Source organism: Oncorhynchus tshawytscha, linkage group LG23 (genome assembly GCF_018296145.1).
Source record: "Oncorhynchus tshawytscha isolate Ot180627B linkage group LG23, Otsh_v2.0, whole genome shotgun sequence".
Classification (NCBI taxonomy): domain Eukaryota; kingdom Metazoa; phylum Chordata; class Actinopteri; order Salmoniformes; family Salmonidae; genus Oncorhynchus; species Oncorhynchus tshawytscha.
The window spans coordinates 17,563,659-17,586,973 of NC_056451.1; the positions used below are offsets into that span (position 1 = coordinate 17,563,659).

At 41.5% G+C, this 23,315-nt stretch overlaps 2 protein-coding genes across 3 annotated transcripts; one reads left to right on the forward strand and one right to left on the reverse strand.

Moving 5' to 3' along the window:
* The first annotated feature begins 533 nt into the window (after window positions 1-533).
* Window positions 534-16,428, forward strand: LOC112222785 (matrilin-2). Of its 2 annotated transcripts, none has more exons than XM_024385532.2 (13): window positions 534-686; window positions 2,210-2,349; window positions 7,307-7,515; window positions 10,223-10,586; window positions 10,823-10,945; window positions 11,259-11,387; window positions 12,293-12,415; window positions 12,815-12,937; window positions 13,099-13,221; window positions 14,215-14,625; window positions 14,767-14,919; window positions 15,637-15,729; window positions 15,974-16,428. In XM_024385532.2, exons 2-13 carry the CDS (start codon window positions 2,211-2,213, stop codon window positions 16,027-16,029), a joined length of 2,046 nt encoding a protein of 681 aa, XP_024241300.1. In that variant the 5' UTR covers window positions 534-686; window position 2,210; the 3' UTR covers window positions 16,030-16,428. The 2 variants fall into 2 exon arrangements, with proteins under 2 accessions (XP_024241300.1, XP_024241299.1); XM_024385531.2 differs by having other exon boundaries at window positions 535-686; window positions 2,162-2,349.
* Window positions 16,429-18,381: 1,953 nt separating this feature from the next.
* On the reverse strand, window positions 18,382-21,926 carry LOC112222784 (E3 ubiquitin-protein ligase rnf146). The gene is made up of 3 exons (XM_024385530.2): window positions 21,844-21,926; window positions 20,565-20,627; window positions 18,382-20,400 (listed from the first exon to the last, which is right to left on the reverse strand). The coding sequence occupies exon 3, from the start codon at window positions 20,386-20,388 to the stop codon at window positions 19,339-19,341; it is 1,050 nt and encodes a 349-aa protein (XP_024241298.1). The 5' UTR covers window positions 20,389-20,400; window positions 20,565-20,627; window positions 21,844-21,926; the 3' UTR covers window positions 18,382-19,338.
* Between the last annotated feature and the right edge of the window lie 1,389 nt (window positions 21,927-23,315).

Consider the following 23,315-nt stretch of genomic DNA (forward strand, 5'->3'; position numbering starts at 1 on the left):
TGTTTCCTTCTGTTCAATGTGGAGAGTTCATCCAGATGTCTTCCAGGTACAGTAACCTCCTTACACTGTAGCTTGGACCACCATTGGACCAGGACAGTAGTTGGCAAAACCAATACGCTTGTAATTTACTTTGAAAAATGTACAGTTGAGTTGTAGACACACTTATCACCTTTTCACATTGCTGTTTGTCAGATGTAAGAACAATAGATGGGATATCTGTTTGATTATTGGTCACTATTTCTGATCAAAGAAGATCATGTGGTTACCAAAATGCTTGGTCTGCTCAGTTGAAGATGTCTTGACTGTGATTCACAAACTGAAATGATAGTTTAAACTGATAACCTACTGTATGAAAACATGAAGATTTGATCCATACAATTTTTTAATGTCTCCAAATAATGTCTCCAATAGGAGGCTTCCCTCCCCAGGTTAGAGCCAGACTGAGGTAAGGCAGCTAAGAGTAAATACAGAATCAGTCAGTCCCAGAGGAGAGGGGGCAAGTCTAATGCATAGAGAGAGCGAGAAAGCTAAAGAACATCTGCATATTCTCTGACTGCACGACCACAAGTCACCAGCTTAACTCACTCGCCCGGGTGGATTTCTTTTTCCTGCTTTACTTATTTTTTACAACATTTAATTTAGATTTACTGACAGATCTTTTCACAAAACTTTATTTTGATATTAAGGTAAGGAGACTTTTGATATTTTGATGTTATTTTCAATAGTTAGTGTTGTCACACTGCAGCATGAAACCCCATGACAGATGTCGTGTTTAACACACAGAATCTAAGCTCGAAGATGACAATTACATTTTTTAATAGAAGTAAACATATAGTAAACATGATTCAGATTCCACATTAGATTGTGTTTGATTGAGATTCAACATAAGATGACAAGATACAATATGGCCATGACAAAATGTTTAAAAAAATACTGTAGTTTGTAATTATGTTTTTGTATATGGTCCATCTTCATTTTCAATTACAGACTGAATGAGTAATAGAAACAACTGTTGTATCCATCACTGGCATGTGCTGGCTCTGGTTTTCACTTGTTTTTCACTTACCTAATGTTTGTGCAGCTGTGGTAGTTGAACAGGATGTTCCATGAGTGTGTGACCCTGCTTGCTTCTGGTCACTGACAGTCATCATAAACATGGTACACCTATGCAGCTCAAACCTGTGAACAGACTAAGGAACAACTCCGTGTAATCAGCGTGTCACTCGGGCTTCCGAGTGGCACAGCGTTCTAAGGCACGGCATCTCAGGCCCTAAGGCATCACTACAGATACCCTGGTTTGAATCCAGGTTGTATCACAACTGGTTGTGATTGGGAGTCCCATAGGGCGGTGCACAATTGTACCAGCGTCATCTGGCTTTGGCCAGGTGTAGCCCGTCATTGTAAATAAGAATTTGTTCCTAACTGACTTAGTTAAATGGAACAAAGGTATACGTGTTCTAGAATGGGCATGGCTATGTCTCTTAAAGCCATGGAACACAACTACTGTATGTCTGTCAGAATGGCCCGTACAGCCAACAGCTGCCTGAGTGTTGTGTGTAGCAGCAGTATGAAGTGGTCTAAATGGGAGCAATAACAGATGGCTGACAAAGGAACAGTCTGCTGTGTATTATAGACCATTTTAAATCACTGCAAACCACCTGTAACATCTCAACTCAGAGTGGAGTTTTGTTCCATGTATTAATAACTCTATGGGAAGACACTCGGTTACATTTCAGTTCATAAACTGAAGGGAACTTGTGCATGTTTTTATATTAGATTGTGGACCTCCCTCACTGGTAGCTTGGGTCTGGAATGTGTTGTATACATTGTAGCTCTAGGCTGCGTCTTAAATGGCACCGTTTTCCCTATAAAGTGCACTACTTTTGACCATTATAGACAATAGAGGGCCATTTGGGACAGCGCTAATCGTACTGTACGGCTGTGACATAGCAACCATTCTGGGTTAATGAGGTGAAATCTGAAGCTGTGGTTTCAGGCAGGCAGGAGGTGAACGTGCTTCCTATTTATAATTCCTCTAGAGTCTGACTGACATCCCATCCCCAGTCTCCCTGTCAGTGACTGGCAGTGTTTGTGTTTGTTGATGTGCACTCATCCTAAGGACTGGAGGTTGAGTTGGTTGTCTCTGCAATTGTTTTACCAGCTGCTGTCTGTCTGTCCACCCATTTGTCCGTGGGTCCCCCTGGTCAAGGATGAGGGCTCTGGCCTTCGGGCTCTTTTGCCTGCTCTGCTGCGATGCAGTCCGAGTGGACCACAGAGACAGACACCGTCCCAGACCATCCGTCCTGTCCAGAGGACGCAACGACTCGGCCGTCCAGTCCAACTCAGTGGGTAAGACCAGCAGAGATTACTGGTACTAAAGTAAATGTGGTGCTGGCTAAATACTGTGATTTGTGTCACAATCAACACTATCAACAAGGCAGGTCCTACAGGTTCTAGTTTTGTCACACCTGGACTACTGTTCAGTCGTGTGGCCAGGTGTCACAAAGAGGGACCTCAGAAAATTACAATTGTCTCAGAACAGGGCAGCACGGCTGGCCCTTAAATGTACAGTGGGTGCTAACATTAACAATATGCATGTACATCTCTCATGGCTCAAAGTGGAGGAGAGATTGACTTCATCACTACTTGTTTTTGTAAGAAGTGTTGATAAGCTGAATGTACGAGCTGTCTGTTTAAACTACTAGCAAACAGCTCGGACACCCATGCATACCCCACAAGACATGCCACCAGAGGTCTCTTCACAATCCCCAAGTCCAGAACAGACTATTGGAGGCGCACAGTACTACATAGAGCCATGACTACATGGGAGTCTATCCACATCAAGTAACTGATTCAAGCTGTAGAATCCGATTTAAAAAACAGATACAAATACACTGTGAACAGACACGCACAGGCATAGACACACATACACATGATAAGACATGCACTCTACATACATGTACACATGGATGTTGTATTGTAAATATGTGATAGAGGAGTAGTGGCCTGAGGGAACGCACTAAATGTATTGGGTAAAGAGTTATGTAATGTCTTGTAATATTTTTTATTGTATATAACTGCCTTCATGTTGCTGGACCCGAGGAAGAGTATTAAATACAATTACAAATATAATGGAATATAGTGTAATGCATGGAATATAATGGAAAATACAGTACAATATAATGGGACATATATTGCAATATAATGGGACATACAGTACAATATAATGGGACATATAGCACAAAATAATGGGACATATAGTACAATATAATGGAATATACAGTACAATATAATGGGACATACAGTACAATATAATGGCACATATAGTAAAATATAATGGGACATACAGTACAATATAATGGCACATATAGTAAAATATAATGGGACATACAGTACAATATAATGGGACATATAGTACAATATAATGGAATATACAGTACAATATAATGGGACATATAGCACAAAATACTGGGACATATAGTACAATATAATGGGACATGCAGTACAATATAATGGCACATATAGTAAAATATAATGGGAGATACAGTACAATATAATGGGACATATAGCACAATATAATGGGACATATAGTACAATATAATGGAATATACAGTACAATATAATGGGACATATAGTACAATATAATGGAATATACAGTAAAATATAATGGGACATATAGCAAAAAATAATGGGACATATAGTACAATATAATGGGACATATAGCAAAAAAATTATGGGACATATAGTACAATATAATGGGACATACTGCACAATATAATGGAATATACAGTACAATATAATGGAATATACAGTACAATTTAATGGAATATACATTGCAATATAATGGGATATACAGTACAATATAATGGAATATAGAGTACAATATAATGGGATATACAGTACAATATAATGGAATATAGAGTACAATATAATGGAATATACAGTACATTATAATGGAATATAGAGTACAATATAATGGAATATACAGTACAATATAATGGGACATACAGCAAAAAATAATGGGACATATAGTACAATATAATGGGACATACACTATAATGGGACATACAGCACAATATAATGGGACATACAGCACAATATAATGGAATATACAGTACAATATAATGGAATATAGAGTACACTATAATGGAATATACAGTACACTATAATGGAATATACAGTACAATATAATGGAATATACAGTACAATATAATGGGACATATAGCAAAAAATAATGGGACATAGAGTACAATATAATGGGACATACGGTACAATATAATGGAATATACAGTAAAATATAATGGGACATACGGTACAATATAATGGAATATACAGTTAAATATAATGGGACATATAGCAAAAAATAATGGGACATATAGTACAATATGATGGGACATACAGCACAATATAATGGAATATACAGTACAATATAATGGAATATACAGTACAATATAATGGGACATACGATACAATGTAATGGGACATACGGTACAATATAATGGAATATACAGTACAATATAATGGGATATATAGCACAAAATAATGGGACATATAGTACAATATAATGGGATATACAATATAATGGGACATACAGTACAATATAATGGGACATGCAGTACGATATAATGGCACATATAGTAAAATATAATGGGAGATACAGTACAATATAATGGGACATATAGTACAATATAATGGAATATACAGTAAAATATAATGGGACATATAGCAAAAAATAATGGGACATATAGTACAATATAATGGGACATATAGTACAATATAATTGGACATACAATATAATGGGACATATAGCAAAAATAATGGGACATATAGTACAATATAATGGGACATATAGTACAATATAATGGGACATACAGCCCAATATAATGGAATATACAGTACAATATAATGGAATATACAGTACAATATAATGGGACATACGATACAATGTAATGGGACATACGGTACAATATAATGGAATATACAGTACAATTTAATGGAATATACAGTACACTATAATGGAATATAGAGTACAATATAATGGAATATACAGTACAATATAATGGAATATAGAGTACAATATAATGGGACATATAGCAAAAAATAATGGGACATATAGTACAATATAATGGGACAAGCGATACAATGTAATGGGACATACGGTACAATATAATGGAATATACAGTAAAATATAATGGGACATATAGCAAAAAATAATGGGACAAATAGTACAATATAATTGGACATACAATATAATGGGACATATAGCAAAAAATAATGGGACATGTAATACAATATAATGGGACATACAGCACAATATAATGGAATATACAGTACAATATAATGGAATATACAGTACAATATAATGGGACATACGATACAATGTAATGGGACATACGGTACAATATAATGGAATATACAGTACAATTTAATGGAATATACAGTACAATATAATGGAATATACAGTACAATATAAGTGGACATATAGCAAAAAATAATGGGACATATAGTACAATATAATGGGACATATAGTACAATATAATGGGACATACAGCACAATATAATGGGACATACAGCACAATATAATGGAATATACAGTACAATATAATGGGACATACGATACAATGTAATGGGACATACGGTACAATACAATGGAATATACAGTACAATATAATGGAATATACATTAGAATATAATGGGATATACAGTACAATATAATGGAATATACAGTACAATATAATGGAATATACAGTACAATATAATGGAATATACAGTACAATATAATGGAATATACAGTACAATATAATGGGACATATGATACAATGTAATGGGACATACGGTACAATATAATGGAATATACTGTACAATTTAATGGAATATAGAGTACAATATAATGGAATATACAGTACAATATAATGGGACATACGATACAATGTAATGGGACATACGATACAATGTAATGGGACATACGGTACAATTTAATGGAATATAGAGTACAATATGATGGAATATACAGTACAATATAATGGGATATACAGTACAATATAATGGAATATACATTACAACATAATGGGATATACAGTACAATATAATGGAATATAGAGTACAATATAATGGAATATACAGTACAATATAATGGAATATAGATTACAATATAATGGAATATACAGTACAATATAATGGGATATACAGTACAATATAATGGAATATACAGTACAATATAATGGAATATAGATTACAATATAATGGAATATACAGTACAATATAATGGGATATACAGTACAATATAATGGAACATACAGTACAATATAATGGAATATAGATTACAATATAATGGAATATACAGTACAATATAATGGGATATACAGTACAATATAATGGAATATAGATTACAATATAATGGAATATACAGTACAATATAATGGGATATACAGTACAATATAATGGAACATACAGTACAATATGATGGAATATACAGACCATATGTGTGTGCACAAGTACAGTATGTATATTCATAATTGGTCTGTATTTCCCCTTACAGTAAAGATCAAGTAAAATCAATGTCTGACCAGGGGAACTGGTCCTCTCTAGAGGGATATATGGAGCATGTAGAAGTTTTTCTTCTTGTCTTTTCCCAGGCTTAGTTTAGTGTTGATTGATTTACAGATGATTACTGGAGACTAGAGAACTCAGAATCTTTCCCCTGCTCTCAGGCTGACTAACTGAGCACACAAAGTAATAATCACTGTCCAAACTAAAAAAGAAAGAATCAACCAGACAGTGTCAGAATTATGTACTACAGTACTTTAAGTAAGACCCAGTCTGTACCCAGAAACTTTTGGTTTCTTCATACAGAGAGCCCATGTAAATATCAGTTATATACTGTATAGTAAGACTACTTCCAGTCAGATTACTGTATGTTCCTCAGAGAGCCCCTGTAAATACTATATTAGAGTTACAGTAAGCCTGTATACAGTACAATACTTCCATTAAGGCTTTCTTTGTGTTTTCCCCCAGAGAGCCTGTGTAATTATCACATATAGTATGCCTGGCCTACTGTACCTCCAGTAATGTCTGTGTCTTTCCCCAAAGAGCCTGTGTAACTATCACATGTAGCATGCCTGGCCTACTGTACCTCCAGTAATGTCTGTGTCTTCCCCCAGAGAGCCTGTGTAACTATCACATATAGCATGCCTGGCCTACTGTATCTCCAGTAATGCCTGTGTCTTCCCCCAGAGAGCCTGTGTAATTATCACATATAGTATGCCTGGCCTACTGTACCTCCAGTAATGCCTGTATCTTTCCCCAGAGAGCCTGTGTAAAGGGAAGCCCTTGGATTTTGTGTTCATCATCGATAGCTCCCGCAGCGTGCGTCCCAGCGACTACGAGAAGGTCAAGATCTTCATCACCAACATCCTGGCCTTCCTGGACGTGGGGCCGGAGGCGACGCGCGTCGGGCTGCTGCAGTACGGCAGCGTGGTGCAGAACGAGTTCTCCCTCAACACCTACAGCAGCAAGGTACACTCTTAGAAAACAAGGTGCTATCTGGAACCCAAAAGGGTTCTTCAGCTGTTCCCATAGAAGAAGCCTTTGAAGAACCCTTTCTCCACAAACTACACTCTTAGAAGAAAAGGGTTCCAAAAGGGTTCTACGGCTGTCCGTTTTTGGTTCCAGGTAAAACCCTTTTTGGCTCCAAGTAGAACCATTTTGGGTTCCATATAAAACCCTTTCCAAATCAAATCATATCAAATTTTATTTGTCACATACACATGGTTAGCTAATGGTTAGTTAATGCGAGTGTAGCGAAATGCTTGTGCTTCTAGTTCCGACAATGCAGTAATAACCAACAAGTAATCTAACTAACAATTCCAAAACTACTGTCTTATACACACAAGTGTAAGGGGATAAAGAATATGCACATAAAGATATATGAATGAGTGATGGTACAGAGCGGCACAGGCAAGATGCAGTAGATGGTATCGAGTACAGTATATAGATATGAGATGAGTATGTAAACAAAGTGGCATAGTTAAAGTGGCTAGTGATACATGTATTACATAAAGATGCAGTAGATGATATAGAGTACAGTATATACGTATACATATGAGATGAATAATGTAGGGTATGTAAACATTATATTAGGTAGCATTGTTTAAAGTGGCTAGTGATATATTTTACATCATTTCCCATCAATTCGCATTATTAAAGTGGCTGGAGTTGAGTCAGTGTGTTGGCAGCAGCCACTCAATGTTAGTGGTGGCTGTTTAACAGTCTGATGGCCTTGAGATAGAAGCTGTTTTTCAGTCTCTCGGTCCCAGCTTTGAGGCACCTGTACTGACCTCGCCTTCTGGATGATAGCGGGGTGAACAGGCAGTGGCTCGGGTGGTTGTTGTCCTTGATGATCTTTATGGCCTTCCTGTAACATCGGGTGGTGTAGGTGTCCTGGAGGGCAGGTAGTTTGCCCCCGGTGATGCGTTGTGCAGACCTCACTACCCTCTGGAGAGCCTTACAGTTGTGGGCGGAGCAGTTGCCGTACCAGGCGGTGATACAGCCCGCCAGGATGCTCTCGATTGTGCATCTGTAGAAGTTTGTGAGTGCTTTTGGTGACAAGCCGAATTTCTTCAGCCTCCTGAGGTTGAAGAGGCGCTGCTGCGCCTTCTTCACGATGCTGCCTGTGTGGGTGGACCAATTCAGTTTGTCTGTGATGTGTATGCCGAGGAACTTAAAACTTGCTACCCTCTCCACTACTGTTCCATCGATGTGGATAGGGAGGTGTTCCCTCTGCTGTTTCCTGAAGTCCACAATCATCTCCTTAGTTTTGTTGACGTTGAGTGTGAGGTTATTTTCCTGACAACACACTCCGAGGGCCCTCACCTCCTCCCTGTAGGCCGTCTCGTCGTTGTTGGTAATCAAGCCTACCACTGTTGTGTCGTCCGCAAACTTGATGATTGAGTTGCGGCGTGCGTGGCCACACAGTCGTGGGTGAACAGGGAGTACAGGAGAGGGCTCAGAACGCACCCTTGTGGGGCCCCAGTGTTGAGGATCAGCGGTGTGGAGATGTTGTTGCCTACCCTCACCACCAGGGGGCGGCCCGTCAGGAAGTCCAGTACCCAGTTGCACAGGGCGGGGTCGAGACCCAGGGTCTCGAGCTTGATGACGAGCTTGGAGGGTACTATTGGTGATAAATGCCGAGCTGTAGTCGATGAACAGCATTCTCACATAGGTATTCCTCTTGTCCAGATGGGTTAGGGCAGTGTGCAGTGTGGTTGAGATTGCATCGTCTGTGGACCTATTTGGGCGGTAAGCAAATTGGAGTGGGTCTAGGGTGTCAGGTAGGGTGGAGGTGATATGGTCCTTGACTAGTCTCTCAAAGCACTTCATGATGACGGAAGTGAGTGCTACGGGGCGATAGTCGTTTAGCTCAGTTACCTTAGCTTTCTTGGGAACAGGAACAATGGTGGCCCTCTTGAAGCATGTGGGAACAGCAGACTGGGATAGGGATTGATTGAATATGTCCGTAAATACACCAGCCAGCTGGTCTGCGCATGCTCTGAGGGCGCGGCTGGGGATGCCGTCTGGGCCTGCAGCCTTGCGAGGGTTAACACGTTTAAATGTTTTACTCACCTCGGCTGCAGTGAAGGAGAGGCCGCATGTTTTGGTTGCAGGCCGTGTCAGTGGCACTGTATTGTCCTCAAAGCGGGCAAAAAAGTTATTTAGTCTGCCTGGGAGCAAGACATCCTGGTCCACAGAGGGTTCTACATGGAACCTAAAATGGTTCTACATTGAGACAAAAATAGTTTTTTACTTGGAATCAAAAAGGGTTCTCCTATGGGGACAGCTGGAGAACCCTTCTGAAACCATTTTTTCCCCCCCTAAGAATATAGTTTGGGTAACAAGTTCTGTCTCGACACCAACAGCAACAAGGTCGCCTAGAGAACAGGTTCTCTCTCTCGATGCACTTAGCTGAATAGCCGTTGTGCCCTTGAGCAAAGTACTTCTACCCACAGGGATGTTGCAATGTGGCTGAACTTCCTTCCTCCCAAATGTGTGCCGTGTGGTGAGACTGGGAGCAGAAGAAACAGATGGACTATTCAGTACTGTTCTATTCTTTTTACAATATGTTTATTTGGTTTTCCAAGTACAGTTGCTCCGAAACAGTCTGTAACAAGAATCCCCAAAAAACTAACCCACCCACATTAACAAACACAGAACTGTTGTATTCAAGGCAGATGTGGAGCGGGCGGTGAAGGCCATGGACCACCTGGCCACCGGCACCATGACCGGCCTGGCTATCCAGTACACCATGGAGACAGCCTTCACCGAGCCAGAGGGCGCCCGACCCGCCGACATGCACATCCCCCGCATCGCCATGATAATAACGGACGGACGCCCCCAGGACACGGTGGAAGAGGTGGCGGCAAAGGCCCGGCAGGCGGGCATCCAGATATTCGCCATCGGAGTGGGCAGGGTGGATATGAACACGCTGCGGGTCATCGGGAGTGAGCCCCACTCGGAGCATGTGTACCTGGTGGCCAACTTCAGCCAGATAGAGACCCTCACCTCCGTCTTCCAGTCCAATCTGTGTGGAGGTGTTTTCTCTCTGTTCATCTCTCAACACACTCATGTGCTTTATTCATTATATTGATGGAGATTCTAAGGATGTATTATTTGTATGTATGTATGTGTGTGTGTGTGTGTGTGTGTGTGTGTGTGTGTGTGTGTGTGTGTGTGTGTGTGTGTGTGTGTGTGTGTGTGTGTGTGTGTGTGTGTGTGTGTGTGTGTGTGTGTGTGTGTGTGTGTGTGTGTGTGTGTGTGTGTGTATTAGGTACAGATCTGTGCTCTGTGATGGACCATCCGTGTGATCACCTCTGTGTGAGCACCCCAGCCTCCTACATGTGCCGGTGTAGAAAGGGTTACACCCTTAACTCTGATGGCAAGACCTGCCACGGTGAGTGAGCAACTTAGTCGACTGTGCTCAACTCTATTATAACAGGCTTGACCACATCATTTGACTAAGAACATGGAAAATATGTTGCTTTTGGACAGACAAATTCACTAGAGGGGAACAAGGAAAAAAGTCAGTGGTGTAAATCAGAATCAGTGGGGTCTAGCTGGCTGGGTTAGGGTTTGCCTGTGGGACGGTGCAGTGCTAGGGCTGGTGGGATAGCAGGGGCAGCAGCAGAGGCATAGGGTAAGGGTTAGCTACAGCAGTAGCATTAAATCCTGTCTTTGCCTATGTTGTGGTCCTCCTGGTTCTGTAGCGGAAGACCCGTGTGATGTGGTGGACCATGGCTGTGCCCACATCTGTGCCAAGGTGCCAGGGGTACTTGGCTACGAGTGTCGCTGCCGGCTTGGGTATGAACTCAACGAGGACGAGAGGACGTGCCGAAGTGAGATTCTTCGTTTTTCCTCTTTCGTTCATTCATTTATTTATTTATTTTTTGTGGTTATGACTAAAGTTATCATAGAAAAAACTACGAATTTACTCTGAAAAAAAGTACTTTATCTGCTTTTGAAGGTTAAAACCTGAATTCCAGATTTCCATCTGTCCTTTCATTGCTCAAATCTGATGGTCTATTATACTGAACAGTAAATAATTTGTTTTGGGTTACATTTCAGTCCATGGACTGGCTCAGTGATGCAACTATGCTTCACTATTGTAGTGTTCACAATCAGTTCTTTAAGCAGTTGAAGGGATGAATGTCCCAGATCAGTCCAACTCTAATACAGTATTTGGTCTATCTTGTTGCCAGACGGAGGTCCAAGTCCACCCACATTTGGACGTGCCCCTAGTTCTCTAGTGGAACTTCAGACTTCAGAGTAGCATAGGGGAGATCTCCAAGAGGAAGTGTGCTTTTTGAATCATCTCACTGGCTGCTGAAATATGGGGGAGTGTGTCCAGGGTGTTAGAATACAAAGAGATACAGCCAGGGTTCCATCTGGTTTGATCTGTGGAAAGGTTTCTACATGGAACCCAAAAGGGGTTCTTCAAAGGGTTCTCCTATGGGGACAGCCGAACAACCCTTTCTGGTTCTAGATAGCACCTTTTTTTCCAAGAGTGTATGTTCCGATGCAAATTTCACAATAAACATTTTAGTTAACTTCAGAAAGCACCCTGTGGGTTAATCAAAACGGTAAGTGCTTAAAAGAAATAGGCAGAAACAACTGGTGTTACAGGAAAAAAATACAATTCCAAATTACAGGCACCTATTCCCTCCTTTATCTCTTGTTAACATCCTGAGAATAATGTATGAATTCAAGTCAATCTATGTGTGTCTCTACCTTTCCCCCCCAGGAATAGATTACTGTGACCTGGGGAACCATGGCTGTCAGCATGACTGTGTCAGCTCTCCTGAGTCCTACGTCTGTAGATGCACGAGGGGCTATGTTCTCAACCGCGATGGCAAGACCTGCAGCAGTAAGTTCATCACTCCTCTGGTTGTATGAACTGTGTTACTGTGCTATTAACAACACTGTACTCAACCTCCCCCTCCTGAGATGGCAGTGCCAGTACACCTCTAAAAATGGTTTAAAATATATTAAATCTAACAAATAAAGCAATCGTAAACTGTTCATTCAAAATATCAGTCACTGGAGGACTCAGCAACAGAGTGCTGTGCTCACTGCGTGGGCAGTGTTGAGGAAAACATTTGTAATGTATTTATTTGTTGAATGTAGTGAATATGTGAGTCACTGTTATATTTCTATATAACAGTGTAGAAGTGTTACTTCCCTGAAAGAATATTAGCATGCGTTGTCCCTTTCTCTCTCCTGCCTTGTTTCTATCTCTGTACCCGATGTGACTAACACCTCTCAGAGATTGACCACTGTGCTCTTGGCGACCATGGGTGTGAACATGAGTGTGTGAACACTGAAGATGTATTTTTCTGTAAATGCAATGAAGGCTACATACTCAGACCTGATAATAAAGCCTGCAAAAGTAAGTCTCACCTGCTTCACACTAGAATAGTGTATGCTCTCAGTCTCACCTAATACACAGAAATATAACTTGTATTCAACTTTTTACTTAGATTTCAACATACTAGCAGGTCTTGCTTATTGACCTCAACAACTGGGTCTGATCACTTTTACTTACTGCAGAGCTGGATCCATGTTCCATTGGTAACCATGGGTGTGAGCATGACTGTGTGAACACTGAAGATTCATTTGTGTGTAGATGTCGAGAAGGCTACAAACTCAGACCTGATAACAGAACCTGCCAGAGTAAGTCCATGGCCTGCTTCCATGTCTTCCTATCAGCTGTGTGGTAACAGATATTTTGGACATTGCACAGTAATAAGAGGATCTTCTCTATGCATCATGCTGTTTTGGCCCGATGGATTCACATCCCTTTGAATTGATATGTTAGAATGAATGTTACGCATTAATGCTTATGTGACTGAGGGAAGTTGGACTGCCTTCAAATATACACCTAATTGCCTCTTTTGTAATGGGTCTGACTGTGACTGAGTGTTTTTCTATCCTGGTATTTATATGTTACATAATTTGGATGAGAGTGATTATGAGGTCATGGTTAATCCTGATGCTCCCTCTAGTCCAGGGTGTTATTTTCCTGGATTAAGAGGAATATTCCATACCGTTTGACAGTGACAGGCACATGTCGTGAAGGAAGAAAGAGTAGTTCTCGATAGGTAGATAGATGGATATTCATGCACATTATTATCCAATGTTGCATTGAAATGACTGTTTTTGGAACCATGAAGCCTGGAGTAGAGAACACACATTTCCATTATTAATGAGAATTATCCTTATACTATTTCAATATGACCTGCACCAGGGGCGCAACTTTCACTGGGGAATGGGGGGACATGTCCCCCCACATTCTGAAATTGCATTTTTGTCCCCACCCCCAGTTTTATCATTGGAATGTGATACAAAACGAGGCAACGGTGTGCTTTAGGACCATGCGGACGCATCCGAGCGGTCGGGTAGGCTGTTGGGAGTGTTTATCTGAATGGATAAAAAAATGTAAAAGAAAAATATGTCCCTGCCACTTCTAAAACCAAAGTTGTGCCCCTGATCGGCACACAGGTCTTCATAATGTTGGGCCATTATTGTAGAATGAGCCAGTTATTAGCCTATCAGCGAACTCATTTAAGTAATGTAGGCTAGTACTTTCTGCTGCTGTCTTGCCATGGTATAGTTTATTTGGGGAGTCGTGACTTGACTCAACACTATTTGTCTCTACTATGGCAGAGGCAGTGTGTGGAGATGGAGTGATGGATCTGGTATTTGTAATTGACGGCTCTAAGAGCCTGGGACCGGCCAACTTTGAGCTGGTCAAGCAGTTTGTGAACGGCATCGTGGACTCTCTGGACGTGTCCGGCACGGGCACCCACGTGGGGCTGCTGCAGTACTCCAGTAAGGTCCGCACAGAGTTCATCCTGGGTCAGTATACCTCAGGCCGGGACATCAACAGGGCCGTATTGCGGATGCAGTACATGGGCAGAGGATCCATGACGGGTGCTGCCCTGCGTCACATGTTTGAGTACAGCTTCTCTGCCAAGGAGGGGGCCAGGCCCGACATACCACGGGTCAGCATCGTGTTCACCGACGGACGATCCCAGGATGATGTGTCGAAATGGGCCACTAAGGCAAAGGATGCTGGTATGGTTTCTTTACGTTGTGTTTGCTTAACTTGATCTGATTGCAGAGCCATTTAAAGAGCCTTTAATAGAGTACCATCTTCTCTTAAAGGAGTCATTCATCCACTTCCTTCTGACCTTTGACCTGCTTCCCCGCCCCCAGGTATCATGATATATGCACTTGGAGTTGGTAAAGCCATCGAAGAGGAGCTCAGGGAAATTGCTTCCGAACCAGATGATAAGCATTTGTACTATGCTGAAGATTTTAGCAACATGGGAGAAATTACAGACAAATTGAAGTCACAGATATGTAAAGGTACCCAATAAATAAAACACACTCTAAAATAACTTTCTTATTAAAGATCCATCACAGCTACACATTATTCATTATTTCTCACACTTTCCTGCACAGTGCACAAATCCTCTCATCTTGAATAAATTTTGAATTCTATAAATACAAATACTGAATCAAAAATGCCCCAAAACCCATCTAAAGTCTTAAAACGAATCAGATTGTTTATGAAGGTGGTGCTTAGACTTCCATATCATGATTTATACTTAAGCAATACGGTCTGGGGGGGGTGTGGTACATGGCTAATATACCACGGCTAAGGGCTGTTCTTATGCACGGTGCAACGCAGAGTGCCTGTGTACAGCCATAGGCCGTGGTATATTGGCAAAAAACATAAACCCCCGAGGTGCCTTATTGCTATTATCACACGGCTGTCAGCCAATCAGTATTCAGGGCTCGTACCACCCAGTTTATAATGTGTGTTAGATCGATTTTCTCTCATGCACTGCATTTCAGGAAATATTTATTGAGGAGCGGGTAAGGACTTTATGTTCAGGGGGAAAATGCTCTACATCTCTGCCACCTGCAGGTGTTTTTATGAAGTACAACAGAAACCATACCATTGGAGGCCTATCATTGTACAGTATATTGTGAGGCTCTGGGAATGAATAATTGTATTGCACTTGATCTGTGTCAGTCTATTCCTAAAAGACAATCCATACTGTGTCTGTCTGTGAACAGAGAAACCCTCCCCTCAAGATATGTGTAAGTGTGAGAACGTGATGCTCTTCCAGAGGCAGGTCAACGAACAGCTTAGGAGACTGACCCAGAATAATATCCTTTACAGCCCTGTGGTGGTGTGCATACTTTAGATAAGATATTTAATATTGCCATGACATTGAATGCTTTCCAAATGGTACCCTTTTACCTGTATAGTGTGCTACTTTTGACTAGAGGCCTATCAGCCCTGGTCAAACGTAGTTCACTATAAAGGAAATAGGCTGCCATTTAGGATGCACAGAGTATCTTTGAAAATGTGTTTAGTTTAAAATCAATAACTTCCTTAATGTGTAAATACTTGAGGTTGTGTCAGAAAGGATGGAGATCCTTGAGAATCAGCTTGGACCCAAATGAAGGATAAAGACATTGTTTTCATCTGTTCGTCCTCAACTGGCCTGCGGTGCAAGAGCATTACTAAACTTCAAGGGATAACTTTAAGCTATTTCAACAAGCTACACTGAAATATTTTCTACAGTAACTGCTATTTATATTCTGAACAAAACTATGCATTTATGCATGTGGCTGTGGACTGGAGTAAGTGAAGCCAAAAATACTGTATATCTTTGCTACATTCAGGTATGTGTTTATTTTTAAAAGTAAAATGTTATTTGGCAGATAACTGCAATTTATAGATACAAATATAACTCGTATAAGATACAGTACATTTTATATTGACAAATCAAAGTAAAATGACTTGTATTTCAAGCTAAATACTTTCTATTGCTGTTGTGAATAAAATCCCTGTTGATCTTGCTTGTATTGTACTTTGTGGAACACCACAATGTGTCACAACGTTTTCAAAGATCGGAAGATCAAATCATCTGTTAGATTAGGATTGAACCCAACAAGGTTTTTGTATAAAACATTAGAAACAAACATAGTGGTCTTACTGCTGCAATTTCCAACCACACCCCCAAGACTGAGCCAAACAATAGCACACACACAGAGATAGTGAGAAGAGGATTCTCTATCCAGCCCACTACAGTTGGGAGTTCTCTTTCTCCAGTTAATAGACTAGGTCATACAGACCTATCTATAAATTCATCAAGGGACCTCAATACCACACAACTCTCTACCAACTACAGTAGATGCCCCACTACTTTATCCGTCTCTGATAACTATTTGCACGCCAGAGGAAGAATTCTCCATCTGTCCTGCTGTTCCAATAAATGTACAATGCCGATGGTGTGTTCTTTTTCAACCAGGGTAGGAGATTCATGTAAATTCTGAACAATGAAACATTCTGTGTTTGTCCTGCTGCATAGATCTAGGCTAGAGTCAGTCGCTCCTTTTCCCCTCCCTGATAGATCAAGCTTCACTATGGTGTGAACCTGAGTGGCAGGTCTCTGGTCCCTGGATAACACACCGCCAGGGGTACATCCCAAATGGCACCCTATTCCCTACATAGTGGGCCCTGGTCAAAGGTAGTGCACTAAATAGGGAGCCATTTTGGATGCAGCCCGCCAGGCCTTTTGTCTTCCTCTCCCGTCCCTTTACAACGGTCATGTGTTTCCTGGACAAACACCAGGCTTTGGTGTTGCTTACAGATACACTGTGATCAGAATATCAAACCAGGGTGTGAGATGAATTCAGAGAGGGTTGGAACCTGTCTGTTGAAGTAGGTACGCTACACTGCACCAAGTGGACCTGTGCAGGGCAGGAGCAGTGGAGCGGGTGCATGGTATTAGCAAGTGGTGAGGTACACTACATGACCAAAAGTATGTGGACACCTGCTCGTCAAAAATCACATTAATATGGACATTAATATGGAGTTGGTCCCCCCTTTGCTGCTATAACAGCCTCCACTCTTTTGGGAAGGGTTTCACTAGATGTTGGAACATTGCTGCGGGACTTGCTTCCATTCAGCCACAAGAGCATTAGTGAGGTCGGGCGAATAGCCCTGGCTCGCAGTCAGCATTCCAATTCCTCCCAAAGGTGTTTGATGGAGTTGAGGTCAGGGCTCTGTGCAGGCCAGTCAAGTTATTCCACACTGATCGACAAACCATTTCTGTATGGACTTCGCCTTGTACACGGGGGCATTGTCATGCTGAAACAGGAAATGGTCTTCCCCAAACTGATCGAAGGCTTGTGTGCCGCTGCTCAGCCATGGAAACCCATTTAATGAAGCTCCCAACTAACAGTTATTGCGCTGACATTGCTTCCAGAGGCAGTTTGGAACTCAGTAGTGTTGCAACCTAGGACAGAGGATTTTTACACACTTCAGTGGTCCCGTTCCGTGAGCTTGTGTGGCCTACGACTTCGTGGCTGAGCCGCTGTTGCTCCTATACGTTTCCACTTCACAATAACAGCATTTATAGTTGACCTGGGCAGCTCTAGCAGGGTAGACATTTGATCAACTGACTTGTTGGAAAGGTGGCATCCTATGACGGTGCCACGTTAAAAGTCACTGAGCTGTTCAGTAAGGCGATTCTACTGACAATGTTTGTCTATGGAGAACGCATGGCTGTGTGCCTGATTTTATACCTGTCAGCAACTGTTATGTCCGAAATCCACAAATTAAGGGGTGTCCACATAGTTGTTTATATAGTGTAGTGTTGTCACATGAGAAATATCAGGGTAAAAAAAATACATTGTGACCAGATTTGATACAAGACAGCTTATTTCTTGCATGACGTCGCTAGTTGTTGGCATGTGATCAGCTCGCCTTTTGCTTTCATCAAACAAAAACAATACTTCCAATCAACATTTTGGGTTGATGAATACACACATTTTATTTAAAATCACATACCATGTAAAAGATTACAAACCAAAAATCGTTACAGAAAGTAAAGGTTATTATAATGATAGTAAAATTGAGCTCAACAGATGACAATGACAGTCAGCTGGTAAGAAATATAAAAACAATAACATTCAAAACTTCAAATGTTTTGCAGGAGACAGCCAGCAAACCACCTAGCAACCATGGCTCTTCTCTTACTGTCTTAGTAATCACACAATAGAATTTACAACCATAGGAAAACAAAGAAAAAAACAGTTAAACTAAAATCAAAAACATCAGTCCTCTTCACCAGTAGTGTTTAAGAATCCAACCCCTCTCTTAAAACACATGCACATATTATGAAACAGACTAGCATTTCAGATGAATAATCAGCAACTGAACACTATGAACATGCTTCGCTTTTGAAACACAAATGAAAATGTTGTCTACTAACCTTTTTGATCAGAGGCCATGGAGCATGGTGTTAATCACTTTGGAGGAGCCTAGAACTCAACACACAAAGCTGCTGCAGAGAGAGGAAAACAACCACTGATCTGATCAAAACAACTGTTGATTAGCTGATAAGAGGCTGCTACCTGATTCAGTTAAATGCATGTCTCTGAAAATAATAAGTCTCCATCTTTCAACACAGCTGCATCACATACTGTCTGCAGGCATGAGGACGTTCAAACATCCCAACAACTTACACGAAACAATTCAAAGCTCAACTAACAAGTTGTATAGGGAAAGACTCCTCCTAAGGCCCACCAGTAAATTTTGACTAACTAATTTTCAGGGGGTAATTTATCTTTAAAAGTCTAATATAATGAGAGTGTCTCCTTGCCTTGAGACAGTTGTTTGCAGGGGTTGGTTTTAATCTGTTTCAGAGTCCTATGTTAGCTGAGAATGTTAGCTACAGTGCAGAGGTTCATGATTAGTTGAGCTCACACTTCAGTACACTGGCCGTCAGGCCTTCGCGACCTCACACTGCTGCTGGAGGCCTCAGCCCCAGGGGGGGACCTGTCCTCTGGGCTCTCCCCCAAATGCAGTCTCTGCTCCCGGGGCTCCACTGCCTCCCCATCCCCCTCATCCTCATCGCTCCAGTCCCCAGACCCATCCACAGAGGTGTTAGGACCAGATGACATGGAGGGTGTGGCGGTGGCCTCCTCTTCCCCCTCCTCTCCCTCCCCGACTTCAGCCCTCTCCGGCGCATCTGTGGGGCTGATGTGGAGCAGGGCCAGGGTGTCTTCCAGGGAGGGGCTGCCAGGCTGGCCCCCCAGAGAGGTGGGAGGCCTGGCAGGAGCAGACAGGACTGTGGAGGTAGCTGGAGCTGCTGCAGCCTGCTGCACTGAGGCTGCTGAAGTATCAGCCCCGTCTGCAGAGTTCCCTCTCCCTGCCGCAGCGGACCCCTGCGTGCCACCCTCGGTGTCCAGACGGAGGCCCGCCACCCCTTTCTTGGGGATGTCCACAACGTCCCGTTTTATCTTGCGGCGGCGGCCGTGCTCATTGCGCCGGTACTGCACCATGTTCTCCAGGTCGGCTACGTACAGGAACCCGGCTATCAGCATCTCAGCTGTCTTCTTGCCCTTGGAGAAAGCGTCCTCCAGCTCACGGCTGGTCCTCTCGTCATACTGCCACCAGCCGTTTCTCCCCTCATAGTACCAGGCGTTGTCCCCTGCGGCGGCCCGCCCTCCGGTCTTAAGCTCTTCGGGGGACAGCAGAGTGGGGTGCTCCAGGAAGTCCTCGGGAACCTCCTGTCTACAGAGAGCACAGCGCTTGCTCTGCCAGGACGCCCCTTTCACACACAGGAAGCAGAAGACATGGCGGCAGGGTAGCTGGACAGGGTGGACACAGCTCTGCAGGCAGATGGCACACTCTGGGACAGGCAGGGCAGGTGATGAGCCACTGGAACCAGAGCAGGCAGAGTCACCACTCCCCTTCTTACTGGATGGGAGCGAGCTCACAGAGTGGTCAACCTCACCGCAGCTAGCCATCCTTAGGAAGTACTTTGGGGGGGAGGGGGGAAGAGACCGTTATTGACACAAAAGGATGTTAATGTGAACTACTAGCATCACAGTTGTCAAATTAAATCAACCAATACACTAAACAAGTTAAAGCAGTTTATTTAGATACACACAGGACAGGCAGAGATTCTGTAGTAGCTACTTACTGTAATATCTGCTAATGTTGCCGCTGTAGCATTAGGCTTATTGGTGGTTCTTCAAATGTCTCACTGCCAAAAGGAAACAAAGGTTATAGCACAGATTTTATGTTTTTTTTTTGTTAGATGAACTTCCGATTCCGGGAAACACAGTAAACAATACGGGAATGATGATATCAATAGTCAATTATTCAAAAACAATTTAAACACTATTTTCAACTAAACCATGAAAAGAAGACTGGAACAGGGTCCCGATACCCTAGCTAGTTAACAATGACAGGGGGCAAGCTTAGCTAGATAAAATGAAAAATGTGGGTATATGCTCCTAAAAACCAATGAGGAGATGGGAGAGGCAGGACTTGAGCATCATAAATAGAACCAATTATTCTATTTTAGCACCTGTCCACGCAGACCTGCGCGAGCAGTGTGGATGAAATGATTTAATAACATGTCTACATTTATTTTACAACACGAGCAGTGTGGTCAGTATGTGAGCTAGCGACCTGACAATACCTGTATCGCGATACTCGTTAGAATCGTGGCAAGGAAACAAAACGAAGGAACTTTCACTTATTTTGGAAAACAGCCCTAATGTTGAAAACAAAACATTATGTTGTCATCTAGTGACACATTTATTTATTATCCAGTGTAATATTTATTTTCTAAGCTACAGTTAACCCAATTTATATACAGCTTGTTAGTAAAGGACCAAAAAGTTGAGTTTACTTCATGCTAATTTTTCACATAGAAAGAATATTGTGATATATTCCTACCAAAAACGAAGATAGCTAGCGAACAGTAGGTGTTTTGTTCTTCGAGGGTAAGCCATCGTCAGCAAGGTAGCTAGCTAACGTTGGCTAATCTCCGAGCTAGAAAACTCGACAGCATTCTCCTTTTACATAACATTAACGTAGCTAGCTACGGCCATTATATTTTGATATATTCGGTGTTGTCATTCGCATTGAAACGGCGACAAACTGACGTTAACTAGTCTGCTAACTTTGATTTGAACTAACGTTACCCACCCCCAGGGGGAATCAAAACAATGAGACCTGTTGTATCCAAGTTTCTAGGATTGACAACATAGCTAGCTAACGTTAGCCTGCCGTCTCAGTCGAGAAAGAAAGACAGCGCTAGTCACTTCTCTCTCTTAGCCGATACTGTCATTTCGCATGTTAGATTTATCGGTCATTGTGTGCCTCTTGTATGGTTAAATATTATATTGATTATAAATCATACACATGTAACTAAATTAGCTGCATGGCGAGAAATGTTATGTTAAACTCACCCGTCTGTTTTCCTCCACAAAAAGCAACGTAGTAAGTTTAGCCTGTTAACGTATGACGACTACGTTTATTGAACGTAATCACGCACAGCACACGCACATTACAATTTTCTCGAATCAGCGGAGAAGTGCAAAATGAAGAAATTGCAGACCGCAATTCGGGGCGTTTCTTAATGTGGGCTTTCCTTGATATTAGAAAACGCCCATTGGTGTAAAACATTGGTCAGTCCACATATTAAAAAAAAAAAAAAAAACTTTATTTAACTAGACAAGTCAGTTAAGAACAAATTCTTATCTATAATGACAGCCTACCCCAGCCAAAATGGTGGTCACACCAGATGCTGGCTGGTTTTCTGATCCACTCCCCAACTAAAAAAAAAAAAAAGGTACCTGTGAACAACAGATGTAGATCTGTATTTCCAGTCATGTGAAATCAATAGATTAGGGCCTAATTTATTTATTTCAATGGATTGATTTCCTTATATGAACTGTAAAGAATCTTTGAAATTGGTGCATTTATATTTTTGTTCAGTGTAGTTACACACACAGCACTTTTACCTTACAATGTTTTCAACTTGCATTATTGATACACGTTGACTTACATGATCAGACTGTGCATGTTAATTTATGTATATCTTATGATCCAACATGTCTTCACCTGGGAATTGAACTCACAACTTCTTGGTTTATAATATTCAGATTTTCCGGCTATGCGACCATGGCTGTGTCAATTATCATCAATTAATCTGATTGATTTGATTTACTTATTTAAGCAATTTTTGATTTTTCTGTGTCTAATGTTGGTGGTGCTTATGGCTCCCGAGTGGCGCAGCAAAATAAAACACAGAGCAACACATCAAGAAGTATTTTTAGCGGCAAGAAGCCATTGGTTCATTGTCTTCTTTAGCTCCATGAATGCGAGAAGTTGAATGCTCCATATAAATTACATTCAAAAAAGTGAGGATCGATTGACGGATAGAGAGTGAGTGTGGAGGCTTCCATCGTGCTGCAATCATTTTTTTTTTGCAGGCGTTAGGCCAGCGAGAAGAATGCACTTCTGACATAGAGATAAATGAAAAACAGATACATAATTTCAAAGTAAAACAAAAGGAGATGTAGGAATATTTTCTGACAACAGTGGCCAAATTCAAAGCTATTTAATCGAAGAATATAGATAACAGACGGCATTCCCAAACTATGTGTATAAAGGCACCAGGTTCATTAAGATGGCACAATGTACAGGAAGCATCATTAAAATGTTTTATATGATACAGTTTACGAGGAGTTTGATAAATGCTGTGTACAAAATTATAATGGATCCGTTGGTGATCAGGATACCGAGACGATTGTTGAATATTAGACTACACCGGGTCCCAAATAAAACATTGATCCAAACCCGGAAGGTCTCTATTCCACTGAGTATAGAGAGGAAGAGGTTTATAAGAAGTTGACAGTAAATAAATTATACATTTTGG